This window comes from Periplaneta americana, chromosome 9 (assembly GCF_040183065.1).
Source record: "Periplaneta americana isolate PAMFEO1 chromosome 9, P.americana_PAMFEO1_priV1, whole genome shotgun sequence".
Classification (NCBI taxonomy): domain Eukaryota; kingdom Metazoa; phylum Arthropoda; class Insecta; order Blattodea; family Blattidae; genus Periplaneta; species Periplaneta americana.
The window spans coordinates 53,439,515-53,460,398 of NC_091125.1; the positions used below are offsets into that span (position 1 = coordinate 53,439,515).

The 20,884-nt window shown below is 36.4% G+C and overlaps 1 protein-coding gene across 2 annotated transcripts in view; it reads left to right on the forward strand.

Moving 5' to 3' along the window:
* The window catches only part of LOC138705937 (pleckstrin homology domain-containing family G member 5-like), a 705,365-nt gene that overhangs the window by 561,672 nt on the left and 122,809 nt on the right, over positions 1 to 20,884 (forward strand). For both annotated transcript variants that reach the window (XM_069834734.1, XM_069834735.1), the window contains one exon: positions 3,993 to 4,142. In XM_069834734.1, coding sequence (XP_069690835.1) covers positions 3,993 to 4,142 — 150 coding nt within the window. The remainder of the gene's footprint in view (positions 1 to 3,992; positions 4,143 to 20,884) is intronic.

The following is a 20,884-nucleotide window of genomic DNA, read 5'->3' on the forward strand; positions in this document are numbered from 1 at the left end:
CGCCCGACACTCCATCATTGCCCAATATTCATAGAGAAATAAATCTCTGTTTTCTCAGTGAGCTAGTAGTAGGCCTGCGACCTGATAATTTAGTATTATTATTAATTTGTATTATTCTTATAGAATGATACCACCTCATTCTAGTGCCGAGATCAAGAAAGCATGGGATTCTACCTCCATGTCCTCAAGTGCCTTCATGGCATGTGAAGGGGTATCTTTGCATTTTACCTTAGAGAATGATAGTCATTGCATGGATTATAGGTTTTTATGTATAATAATGTGGCAGGAATTTAACATCAGGCAGTACGGATCTCTGAAGATATATAGTCAGCTTGTTTGTATCCAGTGGTGAGAATTTGGAATTTGCAAGTGATTATTGTAGCTGAAATAATTAGTCTTACACAGTGAATACCATATGTTAACTCTGTTAACGTCCCACATCTGTTTAATTTCTTCACTGAATTCCACACATTTGCTGGTATTGGTAATTTCCTGTTGACTGGATATCAAGACCTAAAGCGACAACCATATCGATTATGGAACAGAATGTTCGGTCTACTGACTATAATAATCTTATCAGTTCTGATCTAATGACCCCATGCCTTTCTATAAATCGAAGGACATCTGTAGTGAGAATCCTAATACGATTCCATCATATACTAAGGACCTTCCTTACAACAAAAGGAAAACGATTATCTTCAACTGGGGTGACTTTGTTTCATTTTCAGTACCTTTTTCCCTTTAAAACATTTTTGTGTGAAAAGTATTTTTGTAAATTTCTAGAATAATATTCTCAACTGTTTAGTGTCTAATGAATAATTTAAAACCATTTTTCAAAGTTACTGAAATTCCCTAAGTCCACATATTTCTTTTCCAAAAAATCAGACATCTCACCTCGACCTGGAATTTGTCTCTAATCTCAAAATCCATTGAATAAGTCTTTATAGGAAAGCCTATTTTATCACATAAAAATGAATTTCAATAAACACTGATAATTTATATGTATAAAAAGTAATCATTTTCTGTAGGTGAAAATTATAAACTAGGCGAATAATACAATTTCATGAAAATTTCCATTTCTTTTCATATTTTTAAAACAATTTGAAGAGTACAACAGCAGACACAAAAAAACTGGAAAACAAACAATAATAAAGGAATTATTTGCAGTAGTAATCACTCAACTCTAGGACTGAAAAATAGTAGTTCCTCTTCACCGATATAGGTCTCGGAGGATCAGTTTACCTCAAAATGGTCTCACATTCGTATTGTTGAGATGCCAGCTCTTACTTTCTCAATATTTTGCGCAAACATCACCGTTACTTCAGGGTGATCACGGAAAAACTTTTGATTCAATCAGAGGCTGGGGTATTGTCCTTGAATTTAGATACACTTATACCTTTGCGTTGCAGATAATTTCGCGCATTGATTTTAAAATCAGTTTCAACCCAAACTCTGATAACTTGATAAGATGGTCAACTAATGATTCCTTCCCCCTATCGTTGAAAATCTTTTGCCTCCCCCCCCCCCCGGTGTTATTGTGTGCCTCTTTTTCAGTTTATTCTTCAAAGTTGTAATAAGAATTCCATAATTTATGGCCGCTTTTCTTTGGCTTAATTCCTTCATTAAGACATCATCTACAGCTTTCTTCATAGTTTTTTCAACAGTAATCTCACTAGAGGTTTTGATTTATCTAGAGAAAATCAAAACTCGAGTGGAATTTAATTGACTATTACACGATTAGAAGAAAGTATATGAAGATTAGAAGTAACGAAGTACTCCAATACAATAAAATATTGACTTACGAAAATGCAACTGTCTTCAAATGTATTATTGTACCATCTCTAAATTACAAATATTACGCTAGATGGCAGTAGTGTGTTATGTTTAGCTGTTTTCTTGTTATCAGTTGTGCCAACTATGGAATCTTCATTGAAGTCTGTGAACGGTTACTAGTCAAGAAGGCTTTGTTGATTCAGTTTCATTTTTATTAAAAAGTTGCATTCCACTTCAATTATCCGGATCCCAGTAATCAACGTCACTTGACAGATGATTTTCAATAAATCTTAGTATTAAACAATCTCTGATACGTGACTATTCATAATATCATATAGCAGAAGCTATAACATAACTTATTATAAACAAGTGTTACAGAAGTTTTAATTAGAGATGATGAAATAAATAAGAAAAGTTTTAATTAACGATGTTGAAATAAAAAATAAACATTAATAATTTTAAAAGGAACAGTTATTGAAAGTACAATTTTCAAATTTGAATGTTTTAGTGGTTGGTGGTTCAGTTGATGTTATATTAGACGTGTGCGTAAAAGAATTGGAACTCGTTGATGTACATGGTGTATCCCTCAACTCATTCAGGATTTCCGAATGGTGCTCTTCATTTATTTGTAAATGGTTTCAGGGAAGATGCATAGCTATGACCAGTGATCTTTATTAATTCTTGTTCTTGAATGCTAATGCGAGTCATATTTGAAAGTGCTGTGTATATCGACTGGAGTGGTTTGTAATTTTCTGTTTTTTTTTTTTTTTTTTTTTTTTTGACGTCCAGACCAATGCAGTTTGAAATGTTGACAAACAAAGAAACAAATGCTAGGGTAGTGATAAAAATAAACAAATGCTAGGGACGGGATAAAATTGTGCGATAAGCAGCCATGATTGGTTGAAAGACGTCCTTTCGTACCGTTTTATTGGTCAAAAGTAGTATGACGTAGTAAAAGTGTAATAGTCATTGCAAACTACTTTGTGAAGGGCCGGCTACCTGCTGGGGACACATACGTGCGTGGCATGATGATCAGTACGTAGGCCTACATAAGCCTACCTATATGGAAACAAAAGCAAGTACCAGTATTTGTTAGTATTCATGTATGGATATAAATGCAAATAAAAAATACCTAAATTCATTTTCAACATAAAACATGAGCAAACTTTGATGAGACAAAGTCACCACAAATCTCTGTTAGAAATGCCGATGTCAGTGTCAGTGTCAGTGAAATGTGTTTTAGTTCCAGTGCAGTGAGTGAGTTGAGAGCGAAATGAGTGTAGTGCTGAAAGGTACTTATGCATGTATGAACGTATCATATATAATCGTGAGTTTAAGTTCGAACTTAGGGTTAAGATGTAAATTATATTAGTTTAAATGTTATTTTAAGCGTTCGTGCTCCTTTTAATTTAGGGTGCTCTTTGTTAATATTATTATAGTATTATTATTAATTGTCATTATTGAGTGTAATTAGTTACTACTGCCACCGGGTATTTACCCATTTGCAGTGTCAATAAATATATTATACGTGGACACAACTCAATTATGAACAAAATGGTCTTGAGAGAGTTTTGAATCTAGAGGATTCATGTGGACGTCCTCTTAGTTACGGAAATAAATCTAAAACCTGTAACTAAGCATTGCTTCAAATTTAAACACTTTATATAGCTTACAAATAGACATATATTAGTTTATGTTGCATTTCCAGTAACCGAATAAATGAAATAGATTTATTTCTGTTATTTTCAAATTAGAAGATACGTAAATAACTAATTTAAGTTGTATTACAAAGAGGGGAAATGTCCGCTAAGAAAACGCCTATATACCCAATGGTATTAAAATTTTGTAAACTCCGAACATTCTTCTATAAACTCTCTCACAATACAGGCTTCCTTGACCTGTGCTCAACACAATAGAGACCACCGCGGAGGCCCACAGGACAAGTACAAGGCAGAGAAAAAACTGTCCCGTTAAATGGAGCTAAATCTTAAGCAACGCCGGGAACCGATACACGGACCGCTTGGTGAGGAAGCGCACGCACTAACCATTAAGCCGTAGTCACGGACCATAGGGGCATAGTATGAATAAAATGATACAATCAGCAATCAAAATCTTAAGTTTTTATTGTTGCATTATAACAACTTCTACTACAGTGTACTACATATGCACTATACCGCATGTCTCAAGGAGTCCTTAAGTTTTCCTTTCTTCATTTGCAGGGTCGTTCTCGCAGCCTGACGCACCTCGACTGCCTGGACCCCAGCGACCTGACCCCTGACGTCATCATGACCACTGATACAGCCGACAGGCTTATCGTCCCCTGCACCGAACCTCCACGCGTTCGTAGACAGAAGTTGGCACGGTCACAGGTAAGGCTACGTTTGTTTCTTATGCTTACAGTAGAATGCTAATGATACACGTTACGGAATTCAATTTGGTGTATGAAATACTAAATTAAGGGATATAAATACCCTAATTATCATCATAATGTCAATTATTTTGTACCCTGACAGCACTTGTTACAATCTCGTTACACATCACTACATGAAAAATATTCTAGCAATAGTGAAAGATAATTAATTTTCAATAAGTTTAAACACATATGATATTATATCAGATAGATGCCAACTCTCTTAGATCCATTATTCCTCAGTGTGACTAGTAAACAATTGAAGCTATATATTTTTTATTTTCTGCAAATAAATTCGAGCTTGCCCTCCTTACCAAGGAAGCTAGTATGATCGATGTACACCTAACTTGCATTCAAAGTAACCAAAAGCAGGACTGTAATTATTATATACGAATTATACTTTACGACGTCATCTGTTTTAAAGTTCAGCGGTGACCAAGTACGGGAGATTAGAAAGACTTCATTATTAAGAGAACTTTCCGCTAGGTTGTAAAAGAATTTGTTAAGCTTAGGTGAACTATTGAAACATCATGTGAAAAATGTAGAATGAAAAAGGTGTGATAATAAAATCATTAACGTACTTTTGGCATTCAAATGCTGCTGTTCGTAAATAAAAGATATTTACTAAAATAGATTACAATGTAGACTTATCTGTCTTGTGTAGGTATCTACACAGACAAGTGAGTAAGTTACAAATTGAAGTAGCGACCCGCAATTTTTAATGAGGGGCTAGAAGTTATCGTCGCTAAATGGCTATATTATCCAGATAGGATCAAGGTAATCGATGTATCTACAAGCGAATCAAATAAGCAGTAGTTGCAAGATGGCGACGCCTCTGCACGAGTGCATTATTTGCGAGCAGCGTTCCGTTGTTCGATTTTCTGAGCAAAAGGTCTGGAAACAGAGGTTATTCATAAAGAAATTCTGCCCGTGTATGGTGAGCATTGCTTCTCATATATATAGCCTCTATGTATCAGTTTTCATAATATCATTTCATTTAATTACCAGTTGTCTAATAATAAATATTACTTAGCAATACCGCGTCCAATCAAAACAAAAACAATGTAGCCTACTACTGTCTTGTCGCTGTCTGTCTGTAAACAAACACTGGTACAAAATCAAAACAAAAACAACACAATAATATGATCAGATACTTATGAAAACAAAAGTCACTATTATTATTTTTTCCAATAAATAAATATTTTCCGTTAAATTTTCATATAAGGAATTGTTATTTTTGATCCAGTAGCACGCTCACGCGTTTTCCAAACGTACTTATGACTCACCCTGAATATGTGATCAGGGACATAAGAGAGCCCGGAATTTTAGGTGCTAGACGTTAAGAATGACACTGAGTGATAGATGAATAGATGTGATGCCCGTGAGGAGGGTTTTAAGCCTAGTTCACAGGCGTCCAATGGTATAATAATAGACAACACAGTCACAAGGACTGGGTAATGTATCTTGTATACCGTGCGCTAATTTGTAAGTGGTAGTTAAGAGGATTACAGACCTTTAACGGTACCAAAAGGAAACCACTGAATGACTTGTCAAAAAAGTGGGGGCATGGATTCTATTTTATAAAATATACCGAGGAACAATATTAACTTTTAGCACCTAAAATTCCGAGCTCTAGACATAACGAACCCAACGAAGTAGGTGGCTCATCAAGTTTGGTACTAAGTTATATTATCCTGATAAGTAGCCCGGGTTCGAATCCCGGTCGGGGCAAGTTACCTGGTTGAGGTTTTTTCCGGGGTTTTCCCTCAACCCAATACGAGCAAATGCTGGGTAACTTTCGGTGCTGGACCCCGGACTCATTTCACCGGCATTATCACCTTCATTTCATTCAGACGCTAAATAACCTAGATGTTGATACAGCGTCGTAAAATAACCTAATAAAAATAAAATTAAAATAAACACAGAACAAGAAGCATAAACCCATTTACCGTGGAAGACGAATTTCCATGTCCTCTGGCTTTGTAGCCAAAAACATTACCACTGTAGCCTTTGTAATTAATGTGTCATTTGTCCACCACGTGTGATAAAGGGAGTACGAAGACCGCAATGCGAATGTCTTTTATTTGTTAATACCAGGACTGACCGATAGAGGCGGGGAAAGCGTTATAATGTCAGGGCGATCTAATCGCGGTGTTTCGAATGTAATTAAACATGCCGCGATATGGTGGCACAGCCACGCCCTACCTTCAAACTCCGGACACTGGCGCTCCGTTACTCAGTTCAGTACAGTGCATAGCCAAGTTTAATAGACTAGTTTCAGCAGATCGGTCAGAGTCCCGCCGACAGTATTGCCACAGTCTAGTACACAGTCACGAAGCTCAATACGTAGGGAATATGCATCCAATGACAGTTCAACTTTTGTTGCTAGCCACTAGGAAATCAGTCCGCAATATAGCGCGAGAATATTGTCGCTCTGCCTTCAGATGAAAAAGAAGGGCAAGAACATTTCGAGAAACCATTGCCTACAATCGCCGACCATGGACCACATCCAGGAAATTGGTTCTATGGTGAAGGACAAGAAAATGTGAGTGAAACAATTTTCCAATCGCTCAATAAACTCGAAAAATTTTGCATGAATCAAAGATGAATATAATTGAATGTCCTGTATTTTGACAATATACAAAATCTTGAATAAATACAGTAGTTTTGTTCTTACTGTATTGTATTAATTTTTAAACAAGAGACTCCTGGTACTATTCCCATAGGGGTTCCATAAGTTTAGTTGGTTTGGACCGTTTCTTTTGAAGTCTTGTATAATTCGATTTTAATGCTGCCTTCAATTTCCAATTAACCAAGTTCGACTGTACTACTACCACTACTACTACTGCTGATCTTGCTGCTACTATTACTACTGCTGCTGCTGATTGTGCTGCTGCTACTACTACTACTGCTGCTGCTGATCCTGCTGCTGCTGCTACTACTACTACTACTACTACTACTACTACTACTACTACTGCTGTTGCTGCTGATCCTGCTACTACTACTACTACTACTATTATTACTGCTGATCCTACTACTACTATTATTACTACTGCTGCTGCTCCTACTACTACTACTACTACTACTACTGTACTACTACTACTACTGCTGCTACTACTACTGCTGCTACTACTACTACTGCTGCTGCTGCTGTTGCTGCTACTACTACTGCTGATCCTGTTGCTGCTGATCCTGCAACTACTATTACTGCTGATCCTACTACTACCACTATTACTACTGCTGTTGCTGCTGCTGATCCTACTACTACTACTACTACTACTGCTGCTGCTGCTGCTGATCCTACAACTACTACTATTACTACTGATCCTACTACTACTACTGCTGCTGCTGTTGCTGCTGATCCTGCTACTACTACTACTATTACTGCTGATCCTACTACTACTACTACTACTACTACTACTACTGCTGCTGATCCTACTACTACTACTACTGCTACTACTAGGCCTACTACTACTACTACTGCTACTGCGGCTCCTGATCCTGCGACTATTACTATTCCTGCTGCTGCTGCTGATCCTACTACTACTACTACTACTGCTGATCCTGCTGCTACTACTACTGTTGCTGCTGCTGATCCTACTACTACTACTACTACCACCACTACCACTACCACTACAAGAACTACTGCCGCCGATTGATTTGACGAGGGCTGGATCCTGGATGGATCCTTGCACTTAGGCTGTTTAAGCCCATTGTACATGCGTATGGTCCAGATGGCATTCGTGAATCCGACGCTGGCGGGCGGGCTATCCTTCCTGGTCCTGCACATGAGGTCCCATCATGTACTAACGAGTCCGAACCCAAGTCCTTAGAACCTAGATTAGCAACGAAAACCGTACCACCGACAAACATCAGCCTATTTTTGCTATTACATATGACAGATGAAATGACAGGAAGGCAGAGAATGTTGGTGAGATGAAAATTCCACCCAGACCTGATCGGGGACTGCAGCCGGATGGAAGGCCAGCGCGCTAGCACTGCAGCCACAGACACTGCTACTATATCTATTACTGCTATAGTGCTACTAGTAGTGGTAGTGGTGGTGGCAGTAGCAACAATAGCAGTAACAGTAGCTAGTAGTAGAAGAATTCATTACTTTTCATGGAATACTATAGTGACTGCCAGACTTTAATTTTTACGTGGAGCCTACTCATTCAAGGACAGATTTATTGTACATGCCGTGAATTCACAAGAAGTCTTTTCTGATCTTAACTTTCCTTCGTAAAGAATCGATGCTGAGAGTATTTATCGTTCTTAAAAATCCATTGTCTTCTACTGGTTTTTAACCCGCCAACGTCGATGTAATCATAAACATGATGCACCAACGGCAGAAAATGCGAAATAATAGTAATAATAATAATAATAATAATAATAATAATAATAATAATAATAAAATAATAATAATAATAATAATAATAATAATAAACTAATGGTTATAGGTATTATCGTTTCTATTGTGAAAATTAATAAGAATTTTGATTATAAAGATTTCGTTTCATATCATAGTGACCTAGATTTTGCAGTCGAATATTAAATTTACAATATGTTTCCATTTTTATCTGAGATGAAATGAAATAAGGTTGTAATTTATAGACATGTGTAACTGTTTCACGGATTACTCGCCCTCTTTCCTTCTGGTTCCTGCAGATAACAACTACTACTACTACAGCCGTTGCTAACTTGTCCTAGTTCTGAAACTATTCACTGCATGGCAGCAGCACATTTGTAATTACCTCATCGCTGCGAGCAGTTGAGCGTAAATGTTTTAACTTAGCGTAATTTATAAGCTTAAATTTCGACACGCACGCTACCTACGCTCGCTCTATTGAAGGAATGAAGACAGATGACTGCAGTAACTCGATTCTTTTTTTAACGTCGCTTTTTTTTCTTTCTGATTTATACCTCTATCACATTATTTTTTATCTTCATCCTAATCAATTCTTCTTCCCCCTTTTCTTCTTGCACATTTTACCCTTGTCACGATTTGGCCGTTTTTGCTCTTTTAAGCAATTTTATCCATACACACCGACAGACCCGTGATGAACTTCCATTTCGTGAGGTCAGCATGAAGCCCCTCCTCCCTACTGAGACAGCACATGACATCGTACAAGTTATAAGAAGATATAAGTATGAAAGCCCGAGGCGAAATTTGAACCAATGTCTGCAGGCTGCATCCATCATGAAAACTGTGCTCCATCTCGGTAGTTGAGAGGATTCAAACCCGGTTGAGGGCGATAGATTTTTAACAGCTATGGAATTCTTAGTATGAATTTCTTTGAAAGAGAAGTAAAGTTGCACAACCTGTTTCGGATATTTTTATCACACAAAGGGAACTTGTCCCTGAATTAGGATCCCAAGGTAAAATTTCCGGTTCATTTTTTGTCCACTTCAAAATGAACTCCGCTAACTTCATTCTCGCTTATCATCGTATCATAAGACATGATAAATTTTGATTGCAGGTTATCCCATCTTAGACAATACGAACTGTAATTCAGAGAAAGAATACACGCAGTTCACACATTAATAAACTCATGCACACTTTACGACTTCCAAAAACAAATTCAAATTATTAGTTGGATTCTTGTTACACCCTGGTGATTTTTTAAGTCCGAACAGTCGCAATCGTGAATCAACTGTGTGGTGCCATCCGTCGATTCAGTCTGACGTTTAAGTTTCCGATGGAGTCCTACTAGAATGCCCTTTCATCCCCCCCCCCCCGAAAGCGTAATACGCGTCCTCATGCCATCTGTGCGTCAGTCGTAATATTGCATCACACCGCACTATTTTGAGTGAATTTGTGTGTATGTATGTGTGTGTGTCTAATGCCTATCCACTTCACTTTGCGTGATTCGGGTTCCCCATACTGCGGATAGATGACAGGACTGTAACCCATTTTCAAAATTGCACACCACTTCGGCGGGCCACATTATGCATGATGTGTATCTGTGAAGAGTTATGTCGTGTACTAGGGTGACTTTTTTTGTTAACTGTTCGTGTAAGTTAGTGTAGGGAATGGGTGAGGATGATGATGATTATGATGAAGGTGAGGAAGGGAGAAGGGAAAACCCGGTTCCGGCACATAGCCTACTCCTGTCGAATAGCGCCAAAGGGGCCGCCAGGCTTAACGTCCCCATCCTGCGGACGAATCACCATCAACAGTGAGTGACATATGCCTTCCTTTCATAAGCACTGCGGAAAGATTTGGGATTTAACCCAAGCATATTAATGCACAATTTAGTGATTAGAAATTGTGCACCGCCATCTCTCCTAGTCCCGAGGTAGAAATTTTACAAGAAAATTTCTGACCTCGCCGGGACTAGTCGGCCCGGCTAGTCTGGAGACAGACACGCTACCACAGAGCTAATTCGGCGGACTTGGGTGAATTTGTAGTGGTAACGAGTATTGGAATGGAGAATGGCAGTGGAATAATGGATAGGAACGGGAAACGTCTAGAAAAACCTTGAAGAACGTTGACTTTGTCATCCACAAATATGACTCCAACATCTCCGAGATTAGAACTCGGGTCAATAGTCAATGCAAGCGAGTTCTCAGCCCACTCAGCTACCAAGGTCTCTTCTTTGCAGTTAGTGATCAATCTAGTTATTATAAATGCTTTGCACGTAAACAGAAAGTGTTTAAAATTTGTTTCGGTTGCAACCTTTCGAAGTGACTTTATAAGATAGCCATTGCCAGGAAGTGATCTGTAATAGTACATTATGCAACGAGCCTATAATGGTAGTAATTAAGACGCGAGGATGTTTATGAAACGAGCGCAAGCGAGTTTCATAATTTTCATACAAGCGTCTTAATTACCATTATAGGCAAGTTTCATACGACTTTTTATGCTCGACCATATTTCTAACTTGAAATTATTCATAAGTATTCATGTTATTGTTATGTGAGTGAGTGCAATTGCCTACCTCATAAATTGTGAGATGTGCGCAGACGCGAAAGTATGGATTTTTTCCGGGAAACGAATGTCGACGACCTTGAATCTAGAGAGTAAGATAAACATTAGTCTTGACATAACCTTGAAATTGAATTCGACATTGAAAAACGAGATGACAAATTGAATTTATTTCAATATTATTTACAGTTAACGCTAATTATTATAGTAACAGAACATAACCTTCTGCGACAGTATTGGATTTCCAGCCTCCATGACGTTTCGATAGTTGTCTTTCGATTGCATATCCGAGAATAATCGAAAATCTGAACTTTAATGAATAGGTGTACTTTAATGACATGCATTAAAGGACTGCTACCAGGTGTATAATTACTACATTTCGGCATGGTCGAGTATAAAGTAAATTAAAATATTAAAATTATTAATTACTGGAAGAACTTAATTTATTACAATCAATTATATTTGAAATCACTTTTACATCAGACTGTCCTGAAATTCAGAAAATATCATGGACATAATACGGTTTGACGTGAACATAAAAAAATTTCTTCCTCAATATCTGTAAAAATTCAACCAAAGTAATTGTGTGAATAATAGGTAACACTCCTTCATTTACTTCTATGTAATATTGAATCACAAAGGTAATGTTCATTAATGCTAAATTTATACGATAGTATTACCAATACTTCTGAATATAGTGTTCACCTAAAAATGTTCAGTCTATCTTCTGGAAAGACAAAAACACACGTCATGTTGTTTAAAGCAACGAACAAAGGTACAATATTTGGATTAGTAAAAGTAATAATAATGATAAAAGTAATGAAATATTAATTGGTTTTGGACAGAATACGATTTAACGCGGACAAAGATGTGGACATAATACGATTTACCACGAACATCCAATTTCTTGCATTATTTTGAAGGGGATGTAATACAGTTAGACCCAAACAGACTTCAGAGCATGATAGAGCGCATTCAGAACTATACGAAAACATATAAAACTCAATTTCGTCCATGGGTGGACTTAATACGGTTTGGAATGGACCTCCTCGTATACAGGCACTGGGCGCTCGATAGAACCAGAGGACGGCATGGAACTGTCAGGTTTTGATGTAAGTGGCAAGAATGTGTTCGTTTAATAGCATTAAGGAAACAGCAGCTGGCATATAACAATATTTACTATAAAGTTGAATAATATAATATTGTAAATGGATACATCGCTTTAGTATCAATTGGAAGCCAGTAATTCTTACCACGAAATATAATCAAATATATATTAAAACATCTAAGCCTAACAAACATAACAAGTAAAAGAGATATGGTCTGTTCCTTCGAGGATCGATACTATAACTACTGTTAGTAACAGAGTCGCACACAAGAGTGACTCCCAGATAAGCCTGATTACGACTGTCGCAAGATTGGTCGATCGATTGATTCGTTTCTCGTTCAAGAGTAATTCTAATACTAACCTACTATTGACTGCTTACAATCAGAACTGGTAAGGAGAGGAGAGGGAAATAACGTAAGGCAACAAGAAAAAATATAGAAATATCCATTGTATGTAGGTAGATGTTATAAATTAAAACTAACAATAAATTTTATCCATTTTCATATATTGGATTCATATGTATTCTTACTGTAGGCTAGTTCTTTTTAAAATATTTCCGGCTTTTTTGTCTAAATGATTTTGACTAAAGCGGTTGCACCATTATTATTATTACTACTACTACTACTACTACTACTACTACTACTACTACTACTACTACTACTACTACTACTACTACTACTACCACTACTACCACTACTACCACTACTACTACCACCACCACCACCACCACCACCACCACCACCACCACCACTATATAGCAGTTGAGGCTCGTAGTTTTAAATTTAGGAAAGGCTTTAATAACCACGTAATATTACCTGTAAACTGTTCTGGGCTTCGGGAGTTGTGTAGTTACTTAATCGTGTATTCGCCTAGTTATTTTCATAAGTAGATCGTATGAGCAAGAGCCTTCTTCAGTTACAAGCCGGAGCCATACGTCGGCAACACTGTAATTAACTGTCAACCGGAGGCCTACCACACAGAACACGTGTTTGTGCTAATGCCGATTTTCAATGTAAATTGATGTTGCAATGTAAGTGTGTGTCGATGGAATTATGTTCGCGGTCGTACCAAACGTTAATTGTTGATGTATTATAAACTAAATACGTGTTGGCGATAAAAACAAGACAACAAATGAAAATAAGGCTGCAGTCTTTGACAATTTTTACGGTTATTAATAATGACAAAATGTTTAACAATTCTTCTAAATATTAAATATTGTATAAACTACATTTTTATAGTCTTAGTTGTGGTTTGTGGTGTATCAGAATTCTAGCCAAACTAGTGGCTAGTGCAGCAAATGCTGCAAACTAAGTTCATTAGACGTTCAAATAAACATTTTTCAGATTTATTTTCAATGAAGAATACCAGACATTCGGAAAGTTATTTGCTTCCTTAACAATGAAAGATACTCTCTCTCCAATACTGAAGAGAACCACGCATATAAATATCTACACCACACCGCCATTAAATATATGAAAAAGACCCAACCCTACTTGATTAATAACTATAAAAATATTTGATTTTTAATATAATTATCTTACGTAAGTTTTATAGCTTTCAGTAACATATCCTATATATACTATATAGCCGCCACTTAGTAAAATATAGAAATCAAAATCTAATTTAAGTTATTCTCTACATCTACTTATCATCATCATCATCATCATCCTTCACGAATTAGGCCTCTGTAGACCTGTTTCGGCCCCATCTAGCAGTCTTCTTAACGGTCTTCCTGGTCGACGATGTCCTCTAGGTTTATATTGCATCATAATTTTTGGGATTCTTGAATTTTCCATTCTTCTTACATGATCTAGCCAATTGAATTTGTATCTGGTGATTTTTTCTTCTACTGGACCCACTACTGGACTACCTAACGATAAGGCTAGTAACCTATCTTAGGGAAAACTACATTACTTTCAAGCCTCAAACAAGCAGTACATCTACTTATATAACCCCAAAACATTTCACTTTCATATCATCAATATAGCATTAATATGTATAATTAATGAAAAATAGTCACATCGTGGCATTAACTACAATAATATTTCATTTCTAATGGTGATAATATCATCAAACCACCTCAAGTTTTGTAGTTTTTAATATCCAATACACAGCCGTACCCAGAAAATTACACACCACAGAATCGAACCTGTAAATTATTTTTAGTAAGTTAAGTTTTTAATTACCAATTTAATTTGAGCTCTAAATATGTCAGCATTCTTGCAGATCATGGCCTTCGTGTAATATTCTTTACTGTAGTATGTGTTTTGTTTTATTCTGAAATGCCACACGGCCGACTTGATGCTCGCTTCGCTTCTCCTTTACAAAAAAGCGAAGGGAATATCAAGGCGGCTGTGAATGCTATTAGCTAGTTCTCAAAACTGACGACAGATAAATTTTGGAAAATAGGAAAATTATGTTTAAAAATTGACATTACACTGAAAACGACTATTTTTCCGAAAAACTTTGAGTTCCAAGCTTCAAAATGAGGGGTCATTTATTAAAATCCGTCCAGCCGTTTTCCCGTAATTTCCATTACCAGCTCAAATTATATATATATATACAGTAGATTGTTGGGTCTCGCCTGCTATATCAATAAAGTTATTATCGCCGCGCGAGCCAGAGTAACGACCGGCAGATCAAAGAAAAGGTTAACAACAATAACAGATCTGTCGATTGCATACTGTTCTAAAGCGATGTTGTCGCGTCTTTTTCAAACTGCAGGGCGTACAAACGAGAAACTCGACTACTTTATATCTAATATTATATAATAATAATAATAATAATAATAATAATAATAATAATAATACTTTCATGCTATCTAACTGCATTAATTAAATAAATATGTAAATTACAGTTATTAATTACCTGACATCCTAGCTCTCATCTGAACTGCTTCCTTCACTGTCACTGTCACCTGCGCTTATAATGAACGAATCTCTGTCGTTTTCAGAATCGCGAACAATATATTGGCGTTCTATTTCTCTTGTCCTGTTAGCATACTTTGTCCACAATTCCGAATTTATAATTTCAACACATTCTCGTATAGTTCTGCATACACTGTCACTACATGATGGAGTCACATTTCGTTTTCGAACTTCATGTTTTAAGCGCGCCCAAACAGTTCAATAGCATTTAAATTACAGTGATATGGGGGCAACCGCAAAACCTCATGGCCGAAATCTCTTGCAATTTTGTCAATGACAAACTCTTTACTGATATTAGCTTCTTTTATAAGTTCAAGCAATACAGATATAGTGGGGAGTGGATTGGGTACGTCTAGATTGTGTTGCACCATGAAGCTAATAATATCATCCTTTCTTGTGGATCTATTTGGTAGCCTAAACTGTAGCCTGGAATGATAAGCAGCGTTATCCGTTACAATTATACACGGAGGGCTTGTTGGAAGATTTCTCATTAATTTGTTTGTAAATCAGTCTTCGAAAATTTCAGAATTCATTTCATCATGTGAATCTGTTTTGGAGTCACCTATATTTCTAGCTGAAAGGAACAAACAATTTGGAACCCAGCCGTCACTACTACTTGCGTGCAAAACCATAATTCGTTTCCCGCGAGATACAGGGGCATTGAAGGCACATGAGCAACTCCCATCATCCCAACCCCTTTTGGGGACATCATGTGTGTCATACCATGTCTCGTCCAAAAATATAATTTTATGGCCTGCCGATCTTTTAGAACGAAGTGCGTTCAAATATTTGTACCTCCACGTTACTATTCTCGACGACTCCATTATCACGCGTCTTTTGTTAAGAACTCGGAACCTGAATCCTAACTTTTTCAATAATTCTCTGTGTTGTTTCTTTGTAGGGGAATTCACACTTTTTTTGAAGTTCTATTAATTTTTCACTAACTGTTGGCGACTGTCCATTTTTAAAAAAATCATACACCGTTCGACGAATCAGATCGCAGGTGAAGTTATCAACTTTTTCAAATTTCTGTTTTTTATTTTTACATTTTTTTTGGGTGTTTTAGGACCTCTTTCTACAACTCTGCTTACGGCTTGCCTACTTAATCCAACAGCTTTTGCGGTCTCTCTAATCGGTCCCTTGCCCAATTTATTACTTTTGACGTAGGCATACACATTACGAATTATTTTCTGAGACTGTTTATTCAATGTCCCCATACATTTTCTACCTGTAATTGTCTTACTTCTACTAGTTGAAGGAACACACGCATTTACATTACTTTCAACTTCATCATCGCCTTCCCACGGCCTCCACATCTTAAATATTAACACCAACTTATAACTTCCACTTGAAATGCTTTACTAAACTGATCGAACATTTGTTATTAAAAATGGCGACCTTGGTTCTTACTCCACGTGGACTTGATATGTACACGTCAAAATTCAATCCTGGATTGTCATTGGCGGCAACCGTTTTTTATAGAATATGATTGGAGCGGTGGGACTAAAAGAACCACAATCACAAGCGACAAACTATGACTTATAAATATCAAAGATTCGCCGGTCGTTACTGTGGCTGGCGCGGCGATACGCCGTTGATTTTCAAGTTCATTGTAAACAGCCGTTTTGTGATCCCATAAATGTTGCGGTTTTGTTGAAGATTCAGAATGCCTGCTATACGTCAGAACTACCTATAATTTGTAGATGCATACACTCAATTTGTTGTTTTCAAGGTTTTTTGATTAATATTATTTCTTTTGTATTAAAAAAATAATAAATTAGTTATAAACATGTTTCTTTTCACTTCGTATTTACAGGATTTAAAGTTAACTGAGTTTACGCTAATTGGCACATACTTAATAGATAATGATGTGTTTTGTTACGTATTATATTGAAGGTATGTTTCTTCATTTTTTTCATAGATCTTTATATTTGCTTAACTGTATTTACATCCTCATATGTTATTATAATATGTCAATAGTATCCTCTATTTACATTTTTATTTTATTTGCATAATTTACATTCTTAGCTTGTTTTCTGTAGTTATATTTATTTAAAATTATATCTTATCAAGTTCATAACAAATAATTTAGGATAACAGTATTGTTATAGTGACTGGCCAGGTTCAAACTGAAACTGGCTTCCTGGGCATCTGAAATACGATATTTATAATAAAACACAATAGATAATCGCATAAGATAATATTAAAATGTATCCTAGACCTTTCACGTTACAGGTGAAACACCATAAAGTCGCAAAACATTGTCAATTTGCTAGCCACAAATTTGTTAATTGAATGGAACTTATAAATACTGTGTAGGAACTTACGTCTTTATTGCATTATTGATTTTATTATTTTCGGTGCAAGGAATATCTCATTTATTTATTTACCTTTGTACTATCAATAAAAAGATGTTTTTTGTAATTATTTTAAGTGGCAGTCTTTGTATGTAAGTAGTCTACTTACGCCGTATTCTGAAGTATAGCTAATTGATTGCAATAAAACCCTATTTTCGAATCCATAATAATTTACATCACTACTCTGACTCTTGATTTTACATTTGTGCATAAAGTAATATTGAAGAAATACACGTTACATACAACGAAAGCAATGAGCAAGCACAATTACATCAATATCACAATTACATCAATATCCACTCAGAGTTGCCAAACCTACCCATGCTCCGGCTTGTAACTGAAGAAGGCTCTGTGTGAGCACTTCGCTTTAACTAAATTCATTTGTTTGCCAACTAAATCAATCCTCCTCCTTCTTCTACGCTGCAAATTGGTGTATGACAAGTTGATTTATGTTCCGTGATTTCAGCAGCAGCTTTTCAACGGAACACATTTCAAGTGCACAAAGTCGGCCTTCTTTCATTGTATTTAGCACGAAAGTTTTCACATATTTTAGAGTAGAGAAGCACCACTCTGCATCATCGAAATGACTACTACGAAGTGTAAAGTTTTAATGTCCTCGGGCATGACTACTACGATGTGTAAAGGTTTAGTACTCTAGGGCAATACCTTACTAGTTTTCATAAAGAAAGTTCAATTCTCACACAATGAGAAGAAAACTTTGAAGCGCGCAAATATTTGTACATACTCATGAGTTCACTAAATAATAACGCACAAAAATCACGTTATGTGGCATAACTGTCACATCTTTCCGTAGCGAGCTGATGCTTTTTTTATGTAAATTGTATAAGACGCCTTAATAGATACCATTTGTGTTAATAAATAAATAAATAAAAATGAATGAATGAATGAATGAATGAATGAATGAATGAATGAATGAATGAATGAATGAATGAATGAATGAATGAATGAATCTTAACCTTGCCACGATGAAGATAAATGCAAACAAGACACAAACCATGGTTATCGGAAGAAAAGTAAAGAAGTAAACGTGCGAATTCGAAACGAGGCAATAGAAAAAGTGAACAGCTTCAAATACGTGGGGTGTATTGTAAGTAGTAACATGAGCTGTTGCCAGACAGTCAAGAGGAGGATAGCAATGTCAAAAGAAGCTTTTAATAGATAAAAGGAGCATCTTCTGCGGACCTGTGGAAAAATAACTAAGGAAGATACTAGCGAAGTTCTTTGTGTGGAGTGTCGCATTGTATGGGGCAGAAAAATGGATATTACGACGTAGTGAAGATAAACGACTGGAAGCATTTGAAATTTGGATGTACAGAAGAATAGAATATGTGAAATGGACAGACAAAATAAAAAATGAAGCTATACTAGAAATAGAGGGTGAATAACGAATAATGCTGAAACTGGTCAAGAAAAGAAAACGAAATTCGCTCGCTGGGTCATGGGCTAAGAAAAAACTGCCTACTAAAGCATGCACTATAAGGAGTGGTAAACAGGACATAAGTTCGAGGCAGAAGAAGATATCAGATGATAGGCAACATTAAGATATAATGGATCATATGTGGATACGAAGGCAGAAAATAGAAAGATTGGAAAATGCTGGATTTGCTGTGAAGGGCCTGTCTTTGGGCAGAAAATATGAGTGAATGGAAGAATTTTGTCACAGTGTTTCTGCTAAAAGATTATCAATTACCCATCGTAGAGTGAATGACAGACAGAGGCGGAACTTCAGTTCTGGGAGTTCAGCCACTCTTGGTTTTCGATTTGAACGTTTTCTTAATGTGCTACCAGACGTGAAATTTTGGAAGGGATAGTAAAACGTGCTTCGGTGTAGAGCAGTGGTCGTCAGCACTCGCTGAAATGTGCAACGGGTACGCGGTGCCGTCCCATGTACACCGTCGTGCAGCAGGGAGAGATAGAGAGCATACCCGCTAGCAGCTACGCAGTGCACTATGGTGCGCTGCGTTTTCAGCGGGTAAGAGATGCTAGCCCCAGCGTGCTCTGTGCTGACGATCCCTGGTGTAGAGTCTTCGTGACCCAACGAGTTAGAAGAGAGATTATAGAGTGGCCATTGCTCCGCCATGTTTGAAGAAAATTGAAAGAGCGTCCGCCATTAAAATTAGCGCCTAAAACAAAGTGGGCGTGACGATAAGTAAGGTTGGAGAAGCTGTAAAAATTTCGTTTGCATAAATCAGTTAAACTGAAGTGGAAAAACCTAGCGTTTCGTCAAAAATTTGACTTACGTGCTAGTAATTTAATCTAAAATAAAGAACTTATGTACGCTAAATTTAAAACACTTGAGCTGTAACTAAGAGTAAGTTCGTAGCGTTTTTGCGTCGTCATCACAACAATACGTCGTTAGGAGGTTGTTTATCATTTGTCATTTGCTATTTGAAGTGTTGTACTTGTAAATGTCCTGAATTTTGCAGATTTGGAGAAAGTTTGTGCTATTTGTGGGCTAAAGAAGATGAAATGTCAAGTGGAAAAAACAACATTTCCAACATATTGTTCTGTTTGAGTTTAAGGGGACCGGGTAGTGATCCCTGTACGATTAAAGCATTTCAGTACAAATGTTTAGTTCAATATTTCTTGGCTTTTAGTGTTGAGAGTGGTATAAAATTTGCCATGATTATACAATAAATCATTCTGAATTCAATAGTATGAAGGACAACAAATTAGTTTCTTATCCAAGTGCAAAGAAAATGCAATAACTGATAACCTCTTTTCCCATTTTGCTAAATGTTCCTCAAAATTTAAGCGCACATTACTTGCTACAATCGTCAGTCATATCTTTGTAGTTTTTAAGTTGTCAAGTAATGTTTATTGTAAATTCTAAACCAATATTTACTTAAATATTTCACCCTTAGTAGAACGGAGAAAACATACTTTGATTAACAATTTGTAACATTTTTTGAATGCACATATATTTTTTCCACACGTTATTTGTGTAGAACATAGGCTGCAGAAAACAATAAAAATGTCATGCAAATTGATTCGATAGTTTGAGAGAAAAATTCACTTAAATGTGAAAAATCTTAACCTACGGAAAACTGTATTTCAGAAAAAGAGATGTATGAGTTAGACCTATATGCGCTGTTATATTTATACATATATTTTTTAGTAATATGTAAACATATCTTATTCCACCTATACCCTTAAGCATAATTCTTCGCGAAAGACCAGAAGCCTTTCTCTTAAAACAAAATTGTGTTAGTAAGAAGCTGACAAATAAAACACAGATAAGTGATAAGCTAGACCAGCTAGAAAAACTAGTCAAGTGACAGTGAATTGTTGGCAAGTCTGACAAAGAAGATGGTAATTCATAGAATACATAATACTGCAGAAGATTAAAGAACGGGAAGA